The sequence below is a fragment of the Polypterus senegalus genome, chromosome 7, assembly GCF_016835505.1.
Source record: "Polypterus senegalus isolate Bchr_013 chromosome 7, ASM1683550v1, whole genome shotgun sequence".
In the NCBI taxonomy this organism is placed as follows: domain Eukaryota; kingdom Metazoa; phylum Chordata; class Cladistia; order Polypteriformes; family Polypteridae; genus Polypterus; species Polypterus senegalus.
The window spans coordinates 174,352,665-174,370,701 of record NC_053160.1 but is presented as its reverse complement, the minus strand read 5'-3'; the positions used below and the strand labels follow the sequence as shown (position 1 = coordinate 174,370,701).

General features: G+C 41.6%; 1 protein-coding gene across 1 annotated transcript; it reads right to left on the bottom strand.

Moving 5' to 3' along the window:
• Nucleotides 1–3,721: 3,721 nt before the first annotated feature.
• Nucleotides 3,722–16,355, bottom strand: LOC120532220. Its single transcript, XM_039758069.1, has 3 exons — nt 16,279–16,355; nt 8,352–8,492; nt 3,722–4,766 (listed from the first exon to the last, which is right to left on the bottom strand). Exons 1-3 carry the CDS (start codon nt 16,324–16,326, stop codon nt 3,888–3,890), a joined length of 1,068 nt encoding a protein of 355 aa, XP_039614003.1. The 5' UTR covers nt 16,327–16,355; the 3' UTR covers nt 3,722–3,887.
• Nucleotides 16,356–18,037: the final 1,682 nt, after the last annotated feature.

The following is an 18,037-nucleotide window of genomic DNA, read 5'->3' as shown; positions in this document are numbered from 1 at the left end:
CCCTGCACCACAAGACGGAATCCTCCACAACCTTCCTGTACTCTGGTGACTCATTTCCATTATTAATGCTGGTTATGATGGACAAGTCATTTGAAACTTTTTGGAGGTCACAAGTGCTGCTATTGTTCTGGAAGCCTCTTGTGTAGACGGGTGAGCAGTAAAGGAGACAGTACAGATCCCTGAGGTGCTCCAGTGTTACATACCACCATTTCTGAAACATGAGCCTCACAAACTGCTGTCTGTTGGTCAGGTAGTCCATGATCCAGGAGATTGTGGAAGTAAGTATGTTATGTTATGTTATGTTAATAAAGACCTGGGATTGCTGTACAGTACAGCCACTGCAGACATCTGGTTACTGATTAAGCAATTAATATTTGTTTTATAAAGAATTTATTAGCTTCTGTACATAGTGTATTTTACATATTTTACATTAAGGTCCATGCAATCAAACCCCCAAAGAAGCTGTCCATTGTATTCTCCCACTATTTCTATATTTGGATTCTGGAACTTATACCATTATCATCAGAAAGTAGTCAGCACTCAATGTGCTGTCTGTCTATCAGAGGGTTCCCTCACACATGGACAAATAATGAAATAAGCATAACTCCGGGCAGCAGAAGAGTGAAGAAATCTCATATGAACAAATGAAGACTCAATTTAAGTGGTGACTGGAAAAAAAAGAATTCAAACCATGTCCCTGGAGTTGCGATGAGGCATTGCTAACCACTTCACTTAATTTTCTTTGGTTACTAGAAAAAAAATATAATCAGCAATTCCAGTCATAGCCACTAGATGGGGCCACTCTACCACCACCTGAATGAATCTTGTCCTAGTAAAATAAAATAAAAAGTGACATAACAACTTAGTGTTCCATTCAGTTTTTGGCAGTGGAGCTCATAGAAATAAAATATGAAAACAAATAATAGTAATCTTCATTTCTCATCAGCCCATAAATATTCTAATACAAAACATGCTTAGTCGTATTTATCAAATTATGGTGTTTTCAATTTTTAATACATTTGCAGACCTTTCTAAAAACATGTTTTCACTTTGTCATTATGGTTTTTTAGTGTAGATCGATGAGCAAAAATGGTACATTCATTAATTTAAAATTAAATCCATAACATAATAAATTATGCAGGGTGAAGGGGTCTGAATTCTTTCTGAATCGACTGTATTCATAAAATACATATTCTAAGTGAAAAGGTGAATATGAGACTAACATTCAGAATGTCAGCTTTTATTTCTGGGCAGTGTCTTACATATAACAATACTGGAAAAAAAAAAAGTCCTTTGGTGTGTTTACTCCCCCAATTCCAAATGAGTATCATATTTAAGTGAAAGCTTAAACTCAGTGTCTGCCTGACTGTTTCTGGTGAGCCGAGAGTTAAGTTTTGTTCATTCCTTATCTAACTGCAGTCCCTTCAGGCACGAAAGGCACCTTTTTGGGGTTCTCTATTGGTGATAAATTGGATTGAAGTAAAGGTGTGGAAGTGATCATGCATGTGTGTCTGAGGGTCACCTTCTGGGCTTGTCTGAGGTAAGCACTACCACTCCAGGACACCTGGGGGCGCGATTACTAACACTCCTATCTCTATGCAGGTCCCCCAACTTACAGGGAAAACTTCGGGGTTGGTGGCAGGATTGGCACTCCAGCTACTGTAAAATAACCTCAAGACTATTCCAGTGTGGTGTTGAGGTGTCACCTGTTGCATGACTGCACTCGAGTCCCAGTCCAGGTGGTTCATCGTGTGGTGGGTGCAGCAATGCACTATCAGCGTGTGCTCCCAACCTATCTCTATTATCGCCCACAGCCTGGAGAAAACGCCCACTGAGGGCAACTGACCATGTCCTTTTGAATCCAGGTAGCTATAAAAGTCAGGTGCTCCTGAGTTCATTGCCAAATGGACCTCCAACCATACGACTGGACCACTCTCCAGAGCCAATTGTTGTGAAGCCAATGGCTAAATTTTGCTTTAGTTAAGCCTTGTAGTATCACACACCTGCTGTTTTCAGTTCCCTTTTTGCCCTTCAAGTAAACGGGGTGGCACTGTTGGCACTCCAGCATTCCTTTCGAGCTTCGTCCTTCTCTCAACCATGACAAAATAAAGATGGTCCCAGTCAATAAGCAACCTGCCATTATAGGTCCCCAGGGTTGAATATGCGGGGGTACAAGATGGACAGTGAGACAAGCAAAAGATTGCTTAACAGATGTATAGCTGGTTTTAACGTTTTTTTTCCTGTCCCCCATTTCAGAAAAGAATCTAAAGGGTTAGTTGGTACCTTTCATGTAAGGTGCATGTCATAGGTGATCTAATAACACAATAAAACACCAGGGGCCTCATGCATAACGTGACGTACGGACAAAACTGGAAATGTGTGTACGCACAAAAAAATTCAGATGCACAAAACCGTACATAGGCCAATTTCCACGCACTTCATCTTCATATCCCGGTCAGCGTGACAAGTAACACACGTGCACACGCCTAGCGTCTCACCCCAACTTCTCCCATAATTTAAAATATTAAATATGCAAATCAATATACATAATCACCTTCAGTTCAGCATTTGGTTAAAAGACAATGGCAAAAGCATGTGAAATAAAGAATTTTAGCGAATGTGAAGTGGAGGCAAGGAAAACATACTATATTATTGGCTTAGGCAGTGGTATAAACAATAAAATGAAGTTGATCGAGTGATACAAAGTGGAGACACTTAAAAGTTCACGTTCAGAACTGTGCACATGGCTGAGGCAGTGTGTGCTAGATGCTGTATCCTGATTATCTTCTGTGCTCTCAACAAAACCCACCAAAGAGCGTCTGTACAGCTGTGATTCCTCACTCGGATACAGTGGGTTAAAATACTCTGAATGGTGCACTGAGAGTAACAATGCTGAACCAGCTGTGGTATTTGGAATAGTTTGGCCATTGGACCATTACGTTGTTACAGGTTGATTACAATCAGATGCCTTAAATTTATAAATGACTAGCCATCCCCAGCGGCTCCACCCGTGTAGTAGTGAAACAGGACAAACTTTAAAAATCAATAAACAAAACAGGTATCGCTAGCTAAGGGAGGCAAGGTACTTTCCAAAACGTATTACTGCGAATATATCAATCCTCAAAGTGAACTATGATTCTTAGCATGATGAGAGAAGTCACAAAATCAACTGGAATGTTCAAGCAAATTATACAAAAGAAAAACCCAATCTAAATGTGTTAAGTAGTTCTCTCATTTGCTAGATAAGTAAGATACGCTCAGTGGCTGGTGCATAAGTAAGGAGGGCCCCCCCCTTCCCCTCAGCCTGCTGCATCTCTCTCGAATTTGTACAAATAAATCGGTGCCGCAAGTGAACTATGATACTTAGTGCGATGAGAGTGGTCGCAAAATCAACCAGAATGTCCAAGCAAATTATAGAAAATAACCTGATCAAAATCCATTAAGTAGTTCTCTTGTGAAAAGCAGACAGACAGACGTTGGATTTTTATATATATAGAAATATGCGGTTAATTTCTGTGTATTTGATAAAGCCGCATCAGGGATGTGAATCCAAAAAAGAAAAGGAAACTACACAGGAACTGTAGCACTGCTTTGACGCTGGGTGCTGCCAGTTTGCAAAACCGAGCCAAAAACATGCGCACGCAATGGATTGTGTTAGCGTGAGAATGTGCATGGCTTTACACCAAGTTTAGTTTTCATACATTGCAATGTGAGTGTGGAAACAGATGTATGCAACATTTTTGTGCGTATGAACCGTTTATTCATGAGGCCCCAGACCTTTCACAGTTTGTATGTTTATAGTAAGGATACTATCTCAGCTTCAGATGAAATCAGCAATAACACTCAAATTCTGATTTTACATTACATAACATAACACCTCCAGTATATTAAATATCTAAACTAGGATTTGCTGGCTTTGATCTGTTTTTGGATTTGCCAACCCCTTTGGGAGCTTGCTTCACTGTAGAGTTATTTGAGCAAGTAGATCTCTGTTTATAAAGGGTGTCTTGATCTTGACTCCTCACCATGTCATGGTTCAAGTTGTCTGCGTGGTCAAGTGACTGTGAGCCAGACTGTGAAGCCAACCCGGAATCTTTCGATTCTGCTCTGGTCAAGTTGCTTAAGTCAGCGTCTGTTTGTTTTCTTTCGACAAAGGGGATTGATCTCCTTATCGAATCCTCTCTAGAAGCAGTGTTAGTTGTTTGTTCGCTTACTTCTGAATGATCAGTTACCTTGTTGGCTTTGTTCAGTTCTGAGACGCATTCACTGCTGTGTTTTAAGCAGGTACATGAATATCGGCGAGGGACATCATAAATTGCTTCAAGGTCTAAAGCACTGTTAAGTGTCATCCTTCTGCAAGCATTCATGTCTACATAATGAGCTGAATTATCATCTTCTGGAGAAAGATCAATGCCACTCCAAAGGTGGTCAGATTTCTCCTGGGTGAGCCTCCCAGATCTGTTATAAATTGATCCATATCTTCTTAGGTTGTCACAATCTGAAAGTTTGAACTGCTGAAGACATTTTGTGCATAACGGAGGAAAACTGTTATGTGACCAATTAGCTGCTCCATCCGCATCATCAAAACAGCCTTCAAAAGCCTTCTCCCCAGAAAATCTGAATGAAGAAATTCTACTGGACATTGTGCTGCGGCTGTAGCGAGCATTTGATTCTTCATATGCTGATTCGGTCTCTGGTCTGTATGACGTAGCATGGGGGTTTATCTCAGCATATATGGTGTCTTTTTCTGACAGCTTTTTCCAGATCTAAAAGGTAAAAAAGTTGAAATGAGTCTAAAATGAGGTATTATCTATCTATTACAGGTTCACTAATAACCACACAACTTCTCCATTACAGCCAGAAAATAATACTGTAGGTGAGTCAGAGTACAGGAGGCTTGTGGACATCTTTGTCTTATGGTGCAGGAAGAACCACCTAAAGCTCAACATCAGGAAGACAAAAGAGCTGGTGGTGGACTTTTGGTGTGACAAGGAGCCCATGAGACCATTTAGGAGGAGGACGTGGAAGTGGTACAGAGCTACAAGTACCTGGATGTTCACATAAACAACAAAATGGACTGGTCTGACAACACAATTGCACTGGAAGAGAATGGCCAGAGCCAACTGGACTTCCTAAGGGGACTCAGGTCTTTTGATGTATGCAGCAAGCTGCTGGAAATGTTCTACCAGTCTGTAGTAGCCGTTGTGTTGTTCTATGCTGTGATTTCCTGGGGATGGGTCCATCTTTAGGGAGGATCCATCTTTGGTTCTAAAGATGGGGAGGGGAGGGAGGGTCCATGGAGAAGGTCCATCTTTGGTTAGAAAGATGCACAATGCCTGATCAAACTTATCAGGAAAGCCTGCAGCATCACAGGGTAAAACCTTTACACTCTGGAAGCTGTTGTGGAAAAGAGAATAATGGCAAAAGTGGATGCCATCATGAAACAATCTCCTCCATCCCCTCTAAAGGTGCTCTCTTGGAGCACATTAAACCACAGATGTGCTCAGAAGTGCCTCTGGGGGTCTTATCAGGAAATTCAATGCATCCTCACGACATCCCAAACTAAATGCTGATACTCTTTAAGATCATTTTGCTCATTCTGCACAATACACTTATATATAATATTTATTTATTTATTTATCTATCTATCTATCTATCTATCTATCTATCTATCTATCTACTGTCACACAAGTGCTCTTGGGAGACAGTTTATGGGCTCAGAGAAGTGTATGTTCTCACCAAACCAGGGGTTGGGGCTGCCATCTAACTCTTTCTCCTCTTTCCATGCAGATCAGCCGAAGAAACCAGAGCCTAAAACCACTTATGGTTCTCAGAAGACAGCCAACATCACTTCCTCTTCCAGTTCTCAAGATCCCACTTGCTTTCCCAGAATACCATTCTCCCATTACATCACTTCCTGTCTACTGTATATATATATATATATATATATATATATATATATATATATATATATATATATATATATATATATATATATATATATATATATATATATATATATATATATATATCGAGGATGCCAGGGGCCACGACCCGGCCGGGACGCCTTGGAGGACTGGAAGTCGGTGTGTGCCCATCTGGGATCACATGGGGGCCGCCTTCCTGGTTGCTTTGGGGGCCACGGGTTCAGGGCATGGAAGCCCCACCCTCTAGGGGCCCGTGGTCACCGCCAGGAGCGCCCCAATGCCTTGGGGACCCTGGACCTCAGCACTTCCACCACACCAGGAAGTGCTGGGGGGAAGAGAAGCAGGGACACCCGGAGAGCTTCCAGGAGAACAACCGGCACTTCCGCCACTCTGGGGCGTTTCAGCGGGAGATTGCCGGGGAGCACCTGGAGCTCATCCGGGTGCGGATAAAAGGGGCCGCCTCCCTTCATTCAGGGCGAGAGTCGGGAGCGGAGAGGACTGAGCTGGAGAGGGCAAGGCATTGTGTGGCCAGGACTTTGGGGACTTTGGGGGTTTGTGGTGCACTTATTAGTGTAAATATTGTAAATAAACGTGTTTGTGGGTGACATGAACGTGTCTGCCTGTCTGTGTCCGGGTCAACTTCCACAATATATATACACACTCACCTAAAGGATTATTAGGAACACCTGTTCAATTTCTCTCTAATCAACCAATCACATGGCAGTTGCTTCAATGCATTTAGGGGTGTGGTCCTGGTCAAGACAATCTCCTGAACTCCAAACTGAATGTCAGAATGGGAATGATTTAAGCAATTTTGAGCGTGGCATGGTTGTTGGTGCCAGATGGGCCGGTCTGAGTATTTCACAATCTGCTCAGTTACTGGGATTTTCACACACAACCATTTCTAGGGTTTACAAAGAATGGTGTGAAAAGGGAAAAACATCCAGTATGCGGCAGTCCTGTGGGTGAAAATGCCTTGTTGATGCTAGAGGTCAGAGGAGAATGGGCCGACTGATTCAAGCTGATAGAAGAGCAACTTTGTCTGAAATAACCACTCGTTACAACCGAGGTATGCAGCAAAGCATTTGTGAAGCCACAACACGCACAACCTTGAGGCGGATGGGCTACAACAGCAGAAGACCCCACTGGGTACCACTCATCTCCACTACAAATAGGAAAAAGAGGCTACAATTTGCACGAGCTCACCAAAATTGGACTGTTGAAGACTGGAAAAATGTTGCCTGGTCTGATGAGTCTCGATTTCTGTTGAGACATTCAAATGGTAGAGTCAGAATTTGGCGTAAACAGAATGAGAACATGGATCCATCATGCCTTGTTACCACTGTGCAGGCTGGTGGTGGTGGTGTAATGGTGTGGGGGATGTTTTCTTGGCACACTTTAGGCCCCTTAGTGCCAATTGAGCATCGTTTAAATGCCACGGGCTACCTGAGCATTGTTTCTGACCATGTTCATCCCTTCATGACCACCATGTACCCATCCTCTGATGGCTACTTCCAGCAGGATAATGCACCATGTCACAAAGCTCGAATCATTTCAAATTGGTTTCTTGAACATGACAATGAGTTCACTGTACTAAAATGGCCCCACAGTCACCAGATCTCAACCCAACAGAGCATCTTTGGGATGTGGTGGAACGGGAGCTTCGTGCCCTGGATGTGCATCCCACAAATCTCCATCAACTGCAAGATGCTATCCTATCAATATGGGCCAACATTTCTAAAGAATGCTTTCAGCACCTTGTTGAATCAATGCCACGTAGAATTAAGGCAGTTCTGAAGGCGAAAGGTGGTCAAACACCGTATTAGTATGGTGGTCCTAATAATCCTTTAGGTGAGTGTATATGTTTTTGGTGGCTTTTTCAAAATAATCACAGTCCTCCTCAGCAGTGGGCGAAGATCAAGACGCAACGTAATGTCTTGTGAACGGTGAATTTCTGGTAGTGATATTCTTTAGTTTTTTTTTTTTTCAAAATTTTTCTTGCTACTTTTAAGGGAGTAAATGGTATGGGACTTTTTATATGTTTTCATTTGTACTTGTAGATGCGGCTGAAAATGGATTGACAAAGCTGCTTTCCATAGTGTTACAATTACAAAATATATATTCAGTATCTCCTCCGGGTACTCCAGTTTCCTCCCACAGTCCAAAGACATGCAGGTTAGGTGCATTGGCGATCCTAAATTGTCCCTAGTGTGTGCTTGGTGTGTGTGTGTTAGTTTGTGTGTGTGCGTGCCCTGTGGTGGGCTGGTGCCCTGCCCTGGGTTTGTTTCCTGCCTTGCGCCCTGTGCTGGCTGAGATTGGCTCCAGCAGACCCCCGTGACCCTGTAGTTAGGATATAGCAGGTTGGATAATGGATGGATGGATGGATATTCAGTATCCTGTCAAGTATTAATTAGTATAGCATACCTTGTTGAGTTTTATTCCCAGTATGATGATTCCAGTCACTGCAGGTATACACAGTAGCAGTATGCACACTAACAGCGTCAGGGCAATAATCAGACTGAGACTGCCACTCAGTTCAGAGGCGGCTGTTTGGCCCTGTGCACCCTGTAAGAACAGAAGCAGAGAACAAAAGTTCAAAGTTTGCATTTCTCATATGTCCACCCATTCATCAATCCACTTCTTCATTTTACTTTTTCAAAGGGAGATGGATTCTGCCACTAAAGTAAAGTGAGGACCAACCCTGGATGAGCTGTCAGTCCTTCCCTAAGCACATGTGTCTGTAATTCCATGCTGGTTGGGAAAAAAATGTGATCTTCTTCTTCAGATTGCTCTTCTTAACACAATATTGTTAGAAATACTAGATGCAAAGTTATGGGAAGCTTCAGAATCAGAATCAGAATATCTTTATTGTCATTGTAACAAATACAACAAAATTAGGTGCAGTCCCTGCAGTGTCAAAATATAAATAAATACAATTACAAAAGGATATGAAAGGATATGAAGAAATGAGGTGGAACACAAACATTCAATATAAGGCAGGGTATGGGTGATTTTTTTGGTAAAGGGAGTAAGATGGAGGATTTCAGACAGGGAGAAACGAGGCCTGGGACAGTGACAGGTTAGAGATCTTTGTAAAGACCCCAGCCAGCTGCTCTGCACAGCTCCTCAACACACGTCCAGGGACACCGTCGGGACCTGCTGCCTTGCTAGGATTGACAGCCTGGAGCGAGCGTCTCACCTTGTGTTCCTCTACCATAACGGTAGGGTGATGTTGTTGTGAGCTGCTGCTGCGTGTGTAACAGCTGCCTCTGGTAGTTCCACCTCAACGCGAGCAAAGAAGTGGTTCAGCTCCTCTGCCATTGAGGCGTCACCTTCAGCAGCTCCATGACTGGTCCTGTAGTTGGTGAAGTGCTGGACTCCCTGCCAAACCTGCCTGCTGCTGTTATTACTGTCCAGGTGCTCCTCAATCCTTCTCCTGTAGTCCCTCTTAGCCTTTCTGATGCCTCTCTTCAGGTTGGACCGTGTCATGCTGTAGAGAGCCTCGTCAGTGTTCCTTTCCTTTATCAGCCGCTTTATCAGCCGCTCTTGTCATCCAGGGCTTCTGGTTTGGATAGAAACGAATACATTTCTCCACTGTGACAGTGTCAGTGCAGGTCTTGATGTAACACAATACACTGTCGATGTAGAGTTCCAGGTCTGGATTTTCAAAAATGTCTCAGTTGCTGTAGTCCTGTCGAAGCAGTCCTGCACCTGCAGAGAGGCGTCATCAGGCCAGGTTGTGATGGATGTTGTGGTGGTAAGAGCAGATTTGCGGAGAGTGGTGTATGCAGGAATCATCAGCAGTGAAATGTGGTCAGACTGGACCAGGTGTGGAAGCTGCTTAGCTCTGTAGCCCAGCTAGATGTTTGAGTAGACCTTGTCTAGTGTGTTGGCTCCTCTAGTAGCACACTTTACGTGTTGGTGGAGTTTAAATCCTCGTGATAATGGGATAATGAACACTGCATTCAAGGTAACGGCTCTGTTGGCTGCTAATGCTGCTATATAAATGTCTCCGAGCCAAGTTAGCATTAGCAGCTGGTGGTATGTAAACAACGGTGATCATTACCACATTGAACTCCCGCGGTTAATAGATTGGTCTACATTTCACAGTCATGTACTCCAAGTCAGGGGAGATATGTCTATCCACTATCACTGTGTCCGTGCACCAGTTATTATTGATGTACACACACATACCCTTCTCTGCTCTTACTGGAGTCTCTAGTCCTGTCGTAGCGTCGCGATGGTATAGCCTGTTAGCTTAACAGCCGAGTCCGGTATGCATGAATGAAGACAGGTGCTAACAACAATGATTCTGCATTATTCATTCATTCGTTAATTAATTTATTTTCCTCCACTTTTCTGTTGTAGGGGCAACAGTGTTAGCAATGAGGCTCAAATGTCTGTTTCCCCCGCCACACTTGCCAACATGTTCCCAGGCCATTTAGGAGATACAATCCTAGTTGGTCGTTCCTGTAAAACCTACAATACATATGAAGGCATCCAGGAAGCATCCATAGCAGATGCCTGAACGACCTCAGTTGGCTCCTCTGAATGAGGAGGGTCAGCAGCTCTGTTCTGACCTTCTGCCGGATGTCTGTGCCTCTCACCCGATCTCTAAAGGAGAGCCCAGCCAGCCCATCGAGAAAAATCATTTTGGTGGTCTGCAGTGCCGGTGCACCCTAGGCCAAGGTTATTAATGTGGCATCCAAACTGTTCTGTAGGTAATCTGTGAAGCTGCGTACCCCCACTTATGATCTGCACCCTAGACGAATGCCTAATTCGCCTTAATGGTGGCACCAGCCCTGTCTGTCTGTTCATTCTGCTACATGGTATTTCTTTTTCAAAGCTTATACCCTCTTTTTAATCTGCAGTTTAGTTTCTAAAGATATCCCTCAACGTTTTTGCGACATACAGGACAAATACTTTATTCATACGTCACAAAAAACAAAAATCTTTAAATAATGAAATAACTAAACACTCACTTATAATAACTTCATCTTCTACAGTAAGCACAAAATCAATGGCAGAGAATGACTACTCCATGTTGGGAGTTTGCACAAAGCAGTAATATATTTTATGCCAACTTGTTTCTAAAGTGCTTCATTCTCAGAAGATTTGTTAGGTGAGATGTTACTTTAGAACAGAATATTGTCACTATGCACATGTACGATGAGATTAAAAGCAGCTCCTCCAGTGCAGACATATATGTAGAACACAATAAATAAATAAACAAATGGTGCAAAAAGTTTCAAAAAATTTGCAAGAAAAGTTCTGCGACGCTATTTACATATGAAAAGAATAAATAACTATTGCACTATTGGGTTATTGCACATTATTTAAATATTGCACAATAATGATGATCATGTGCAGTGAGTAGTGGCTGTCGGATCCTGAGAGTAATGATATTGTACAGTATACAGATATTGCACAGTTATTATTAGCTCCATTTAGATATTGGATATTGCACAGTTAATGGATAGAAGGAAGTCCAAGGGTTGGGGGGTTAGACTGTGTAGTCGGTGCATGTGTGAGTTTAGAATGGTTATGGCTTTTGGGGGAAAAACTGTTCTTGAGTCTGTTTGTCCTTGTTGTGACGCACCTGTAGCTCCTCCCTGAGGACAACAGGTCAAACAGATCAGAGCCAGGGTGGGAGCTGTCCTTGATGATGTTTTTTGCTCTGCTGAGGGCAGCGGGAGGTGTAAATGTCCATCAGGGAGGGGAGAGGGCAGCCGATGATCTTCTGTGCTGCCTTTACTGCTCTCTGAAGCCTCTCTCTGTCTGCCATGGTGTAGTTGCCGTACCATACTGTGATACAGTACGTCAGCAGGCTCTCGATGGACGAGTGGTAGAAGGTCAGTAGCAGGTTGGAGTCCAGGTTGTGCTTTCGGAGGACCCTCAGGAAGTGTAACCGCTGCTGAGCCTACTTGATGACTGCTGTGATGTTGTCTGTCCAGGAGATGTCAGTGGAGATAAGGATGCCGAGAAACCGGAAGGTATGAACCCTCTCCACACACTCGCTGTTGATTAAAGGGGGGCTAAATCGGTGCTGTGCCTCCTAAAGTCGACAATGACCTCCTTGGTTTTCCTGGTGTTCAGAGCCAGATTATATACTATGTGTGTGTGTGTATAAAATAATGCCATGTACTTACCATAACCTGAAAGAAATCATACAAAAATTCGAAATTTCATAAAAATGAATTATAATTTATTGTCCTAAATATATAAGATGGGTTTCTAAAATACCAAATAAACTAAAGACAATACGTACCTTGGTTGCCTCACTTTACTGGTTTGTCTGTTTTTAAAACGGCGGCTTGCCCACTTGCTCACTGTTCAAAATACCAAGACGCTGACACCAAGCAGCTCTCCCGCTAACCCTAACCCTGCTCTCTCTCTGTCCTCTCTCTATTATCATTGGACCTAACATGGCTCCCATATTCAGAACAACTGGCCAATGACAGACAGCAATAGTTTTAACTACATCCTATGGTAAGTTCTGGGCTTATTTTCTAGAATTACTTCTGCTCAGTCCTGTTGTCCAAGCCAGATATTAAAGTGGACATTTGCATTTTTGTGGGCGGTCACTTGTCAATATAAAATCTAATTAATTCTTAATGAAGTCTGCGTACGAGAACTGTTTTATCGAACAATTAATATCTAAAGAATTGGTGATCCTAAATTGTCCCAAGTGTGTGCTTGGTGTGTGTGTGTGTGTGTGTGCCCTGCGGTGGGCTGGCATCCTGCCTGGGGTTTGTTTCCTGCCTTGCGCCCTGTGTTGGCTGGGATTGGCTCCAGCAGACCCCCGTGACCCTGTTGTTGGGATAAAGCGGGTTGGATAATGGAGGGATGGATGAATGGTTGTGATGCTGACACTGTGATGGATAAAGCACTAGATTGAAGAAGCCAATAACACTATTAGCAGACATCCTACACTGCAGCAGACAAACTGTCATTACCAGAAAAGACCTTTTACTCAGAAGCCACACTGGAGTTGACCAGAGAAAAGCAGAAAAATACAATGGCACAATAAATGCATGAAATATTTGGAGTATGTAGGCATAATCTAAAATATATTAGTGAAACACACAGACCAATGAGCCTGAAATGAAACGTATTTAATGACAAAAAGCTGTTTTGATGCTCAGCAGATGCTGCTGCTCTACTTTTTCTTTTTCCTATTATGCTGTTTTTCATCAAGTAATTAGTCCCTGAGACTTGTTTGACGCTCAGCAGATGTTGCTGCTCATTCTTTTTCTTTCTGCCACACCACTTGGTTCGCCAATCACTTTCACGTAATAAACCCATTTTGCCAAGGTTACTGCTACCTAAAATGTTTTGAATTTGAAAGATAAAGGCTGTAGCCCAATTAGTTCACAAGTAATCACGTGGCCGATGGGCAGACTTTAGCATTTTGTATACATACTACCTGTGCTACAAATGGAAGTAATCAATATAGACTTCAGCCATCCATCCTTTATCCAACCCGCTATATCCTAACTACAGGGTCACAGGGGCCTACTGGAGCCAAACCCAGCCAATACAGGGCACAAAGCAGGAAACAAACCTCGGGCAGAATGCCAGCCCACCGCAGTAATTTAGACTTGCACTATCTATTGGAATATATTTTGTAATGCATATAGTAATAAAATGTATTGCATTTCTCATTCCAACAGATGGCACATCACAAACATTTGTAGTTATGAAATGCATTAATATGTGCAATGCATATGTCTGTATTGTATACCTTATGGGAATTAAACAGCGGAAAGCATCTTTTTTAAATAAAATACAGTATTAATATCAATAAGTACATAAAATCGTTGTCATAACTTTTAGTACATAAAAGACTGGAAATGGCTCTGCCTCACAGTGTGTTATTATAGCAGAAGACCCTAACATTGATGTGACAGAAGCAGCTAACAAGTGACAGGAACAGTCCAACTAAATCACAAGTGCCGGGCTTGTTCACTATGGACAATGTGGGCACAGACAGTCCTAAACAAGTCATACTAAATACATGGGCTGATTTTATCATTTTTGTTTAATTTTGTATGTATCCAGTTTCTATGTTTCTATTATTCCAACAGAGGGTACTGTAACACTGTTTTTGCGAATCCCATACTAAATGGCATATAAAAGATACATATCCATTGCGTTTGTCATTCCAACAGATGGCACAAAGATCCTCCTTAACAAAGGATCTGTGTATTTGAGTGTCCATCCTGTTTTTATGCCTATTTTTTTCCAACAGATGGTGCATCACAAATATTTGCAATAATAAAATAAATTTCATCTGGCATTCCAACAGGTGGTGCATCACAAACATTAACATTGCTTTTTTATAAATCCCATACTAAATGGCATGTAAACGAGACATATGCATTATGTTTGTCATTCCAACAGATGGCACATGACAAACAACCACTTTAACAAAAGGATCTGTGTATTTGTGTGTCCATCTGGTTTCTATGCCTCTTTTATTCCAACAGATTGTGCATCACAAATATTTGCAGAAATAAAATAAATTGCATCTGCCATTCCAACAGGTAGTGCATCACAAACATTAACATTGTCTTTAGAAATCCCTTACCAAATGGCATATAACAGACATATGCATTGCATTTGTCATTCCAACAGATAGCACATCACAAAAATTCACCTTATTCTAAACAGATAAGTGTCTGTATATCTGTTTGCCCATCTGATTGCTATGCCTCTGTCATTCCAACAAATGGTACATCACAAATATTTGTAGTAATTAAATACATTTCACATCTTATTCCAATAGGTGGCACATCACAAACAATTACACTGCCCTTAAAAACCTTGTGCCAAATGGCATATAACAGAGGCATTGTGTTTGTCATTCCAACAGATGGTGCATCACAAACATTTGCAGTAATGCATTTTATTACTAAAAATATTTGTCATGTGCCATCTGTTGGAATGACAGAGACATAGCAACTAGTTGGACACAGATACCCTGACACTTATCCTTTTGTTAAGGTGAATGTCCACTTGTAGCCATTTACCACCACTATCACTTTCATATGCTTCTTCTTTAAAATGAGACACTAATAAGTCTGTCCATTCTCATGTCTCTCATTGCCATTTATGTTTGGACAAGCCTTTGCCAGCCAGGGTTCCTGTCACAATAATGTATAAATACATATATGAAGACTAAAAATGGCAAAGACTTCATCCATCCATCCATCCATTATCCAACCCGCTATATCCTAACTACAGGGTCATGGGGGTCTGCTGGAGCCAATCCCAGCCAACACAGGTTGCAAAGCAGGAAACAAACCCCAGGCAGGGCGCCAGCCCAACGCATGGCACACACACACACACTAAGCAAACAATAGGGACAATTTAGAAACGCCAATGCACCTCACCTGCATGTTTTTGGACTGTGTGAGGAAACACGGGGAGAACATGAAAACTCCACATAGGGAGGACCCAGGAAGCAAACCCAGGTCTCCTTACTGTCAGGCAGCAGCGCTACCCACTGTGCCACCATGCCACCCCAAAGACTTCATATCTCCTTAAATACACAGCAAACTTCAATTATCAATTGTCAATAATGTTTTTGCTTATAAACTTGGAAGGTTTAATGTCATTTTTTAATAGTTCTTGAAATGATCTCCTTATCTAACTCTACAAATTCTTTTCACTTTAACAGAGTTGAATCATACCACCCACGGGATCATGCCACCCACGGGAAAGCAACAATAAAGCCATAACTCAATGAAAAAAAAATGATCATTATAGAAAGCATATTTTTTCCTGCAAAGTCTCATGCTTTCACCCTTTTATTTCCTTTAGATTATCTTTCCATTATGCATGTATTCAAAGCTGTAATAAATCCATTAACCTTTATGTCTAATAACACCTTTCACAGCAGGCTTTACAAAACAAGTATAAACTAAAAATACAAAAACACCAGAAAGTAATTTAAATACTGTAGATGAAAAGCAGACATATATTGATTTTTATTTTAGATGTCCAGATCTTGCAACTGCCGCACTGGAGCTGACCTTGACTAATAGATGAGGACAGCATTGTCACTTTGAGTGGCTGTAGTTTCATGCAAGTCTTTTATAAAAGTTGCATAACTGCTGGTTACAGAACATTCGGCTCTATGAGCTCTCATTCACAGTACCTTCATGCCCATTGTGTAGAGGGCTCCACTGTAAAACACATGAAATAAATCTCTGTGGAATAAAAGCACTCAGTCAAAGCTTACTGTTTGCTATGCTGCCTCCTTTCACCTTTCCAGAATGTTGAAACTATACCTGACAATAAATGGCAAGGGAGAGGCGTGAAGGAAAAAAATAGTTAAAAAACATACCTGTACTTTTATGAAGGTTAATAGATATAAAATATCAGCCCTCTTCATTTCTATTTGCTGATGTAATGAAAGCCTGTACTTTCGTTGTCGTGGTCTGCTCTAAACATTTGGCTGAAGAATGAGGAACAACTAAAACAATGGATGGCTTCAATGGATTTTTCTAATGAGCATTTCATACAGTATCAAGTGATCATAATCCAGTTCAGTTTATTATCCAAATTTAAGACAGCAGAGTGACACAGCCCAGCATTACCACTTCACTGTTTCAGCATGGCAGTGGTTGAAACCTACACCTGGTCTGCATGGAGCCTGCATGCGCTTCTTGTGTCTGAAGGGTTTTGTTTGGGTACCCCAGGTTTGACTCTCACAGCCCAAAGAAATGCACGTTGGCAGGTCTAAATTTGCCCACGTGGGTGTGCCTCTGATAGACTTAATGTCACTCCCAGGCTTAATACCCATGCTGGCTCCAGACCCTCATGACTCTGAATTGGAGACCAGAGAATTTGGTAGATAGATAGATAGATAGATAGATAGATAGATAGATAGATAGATAGATAGATAGATAGATAGATAGATAGATCATATGACATGTTGTAAAGGATTCAGGCACCTAAGTGAAACCCTTATTAATTACAGAAGTTGATTAAAAAACACTTTTTCACACTGCTCCAAGATGTTGTAGGTGCCAGTATTGAGAGATGAAATGCAGAGGAATCAGGTTCAGGAGGGTGGAAGACCTAAATGGCAGAACAACCATCAATCTGAAGAGGGAGGAAGAGAAAAGGCAAGAGCACAACACTCTGGTTTGAAGTGTGTGATGGAAACTGGGGCACCAGCAAGCCCCAAACCCCAACACGAACACACACTGAGTCCTGACTGGGTACGAGCCCCAACTGTCTATCTATCTATCTATCTATCTATCTATCTATCTATCTATCTATCTATCTATCTATCTATCTATCTATCTATCTGTCTGTCTGTCTGTCTGTTATATAGTATGTTTCACATTTTATTAAATATATGTAAACATTACGGAGCCTGGTGAATTCAGTGCAGGGAAATGGAAAACTGCATTTGAACAGAAGCACTGGGCATGATGTAGGAGCAAATACTGACCAGGGTGACATCATCATTCACACACAATAATATTGAGCCGATTCAGAGTCAACAATTAATCTTCACACACATCTTCAGGATGTGGGATGAAACAAAAGAACCTGAAGACAAGGACAGCACATGTAAACTTCAAAATGATAAAGACAGAGATTTGAGAATGAGGACTCAGGAGCTGTGATGCAGAAGTGTTTATTTCAAGTATATGATCTATCTATCTATCTATCTATCTATCTATCTATCTATCTATCTATCTATCTATCTATCTATCTATCTATCTATCTATCTAACTATCTATCTATCTATCCATCTATTATATAGTGCCTGTCATATCTATCTATCTATCTATCTATCTATCTATCTATCTATCTATCTATCTATCTATCTATCTATCTATCTATCTATCTATCTATCTATCTATCTATCTATCTATCTATCTATCTATCTATCTATCTATCTATCTATCTATCTATCTATCTAATTCTAGTGGGAATACCTAATTAGTATCTACATAAGAAATTTGACAAGTGAGAGGAGACCACAGAGTCCATCAAGCCCCTTTGTTTAGCTAATCGCTAATATCCCAATGTTTATATGGACACCAGGACACAGGGAACTCCAGTTTCTGTATTACATCTTGCCTGAA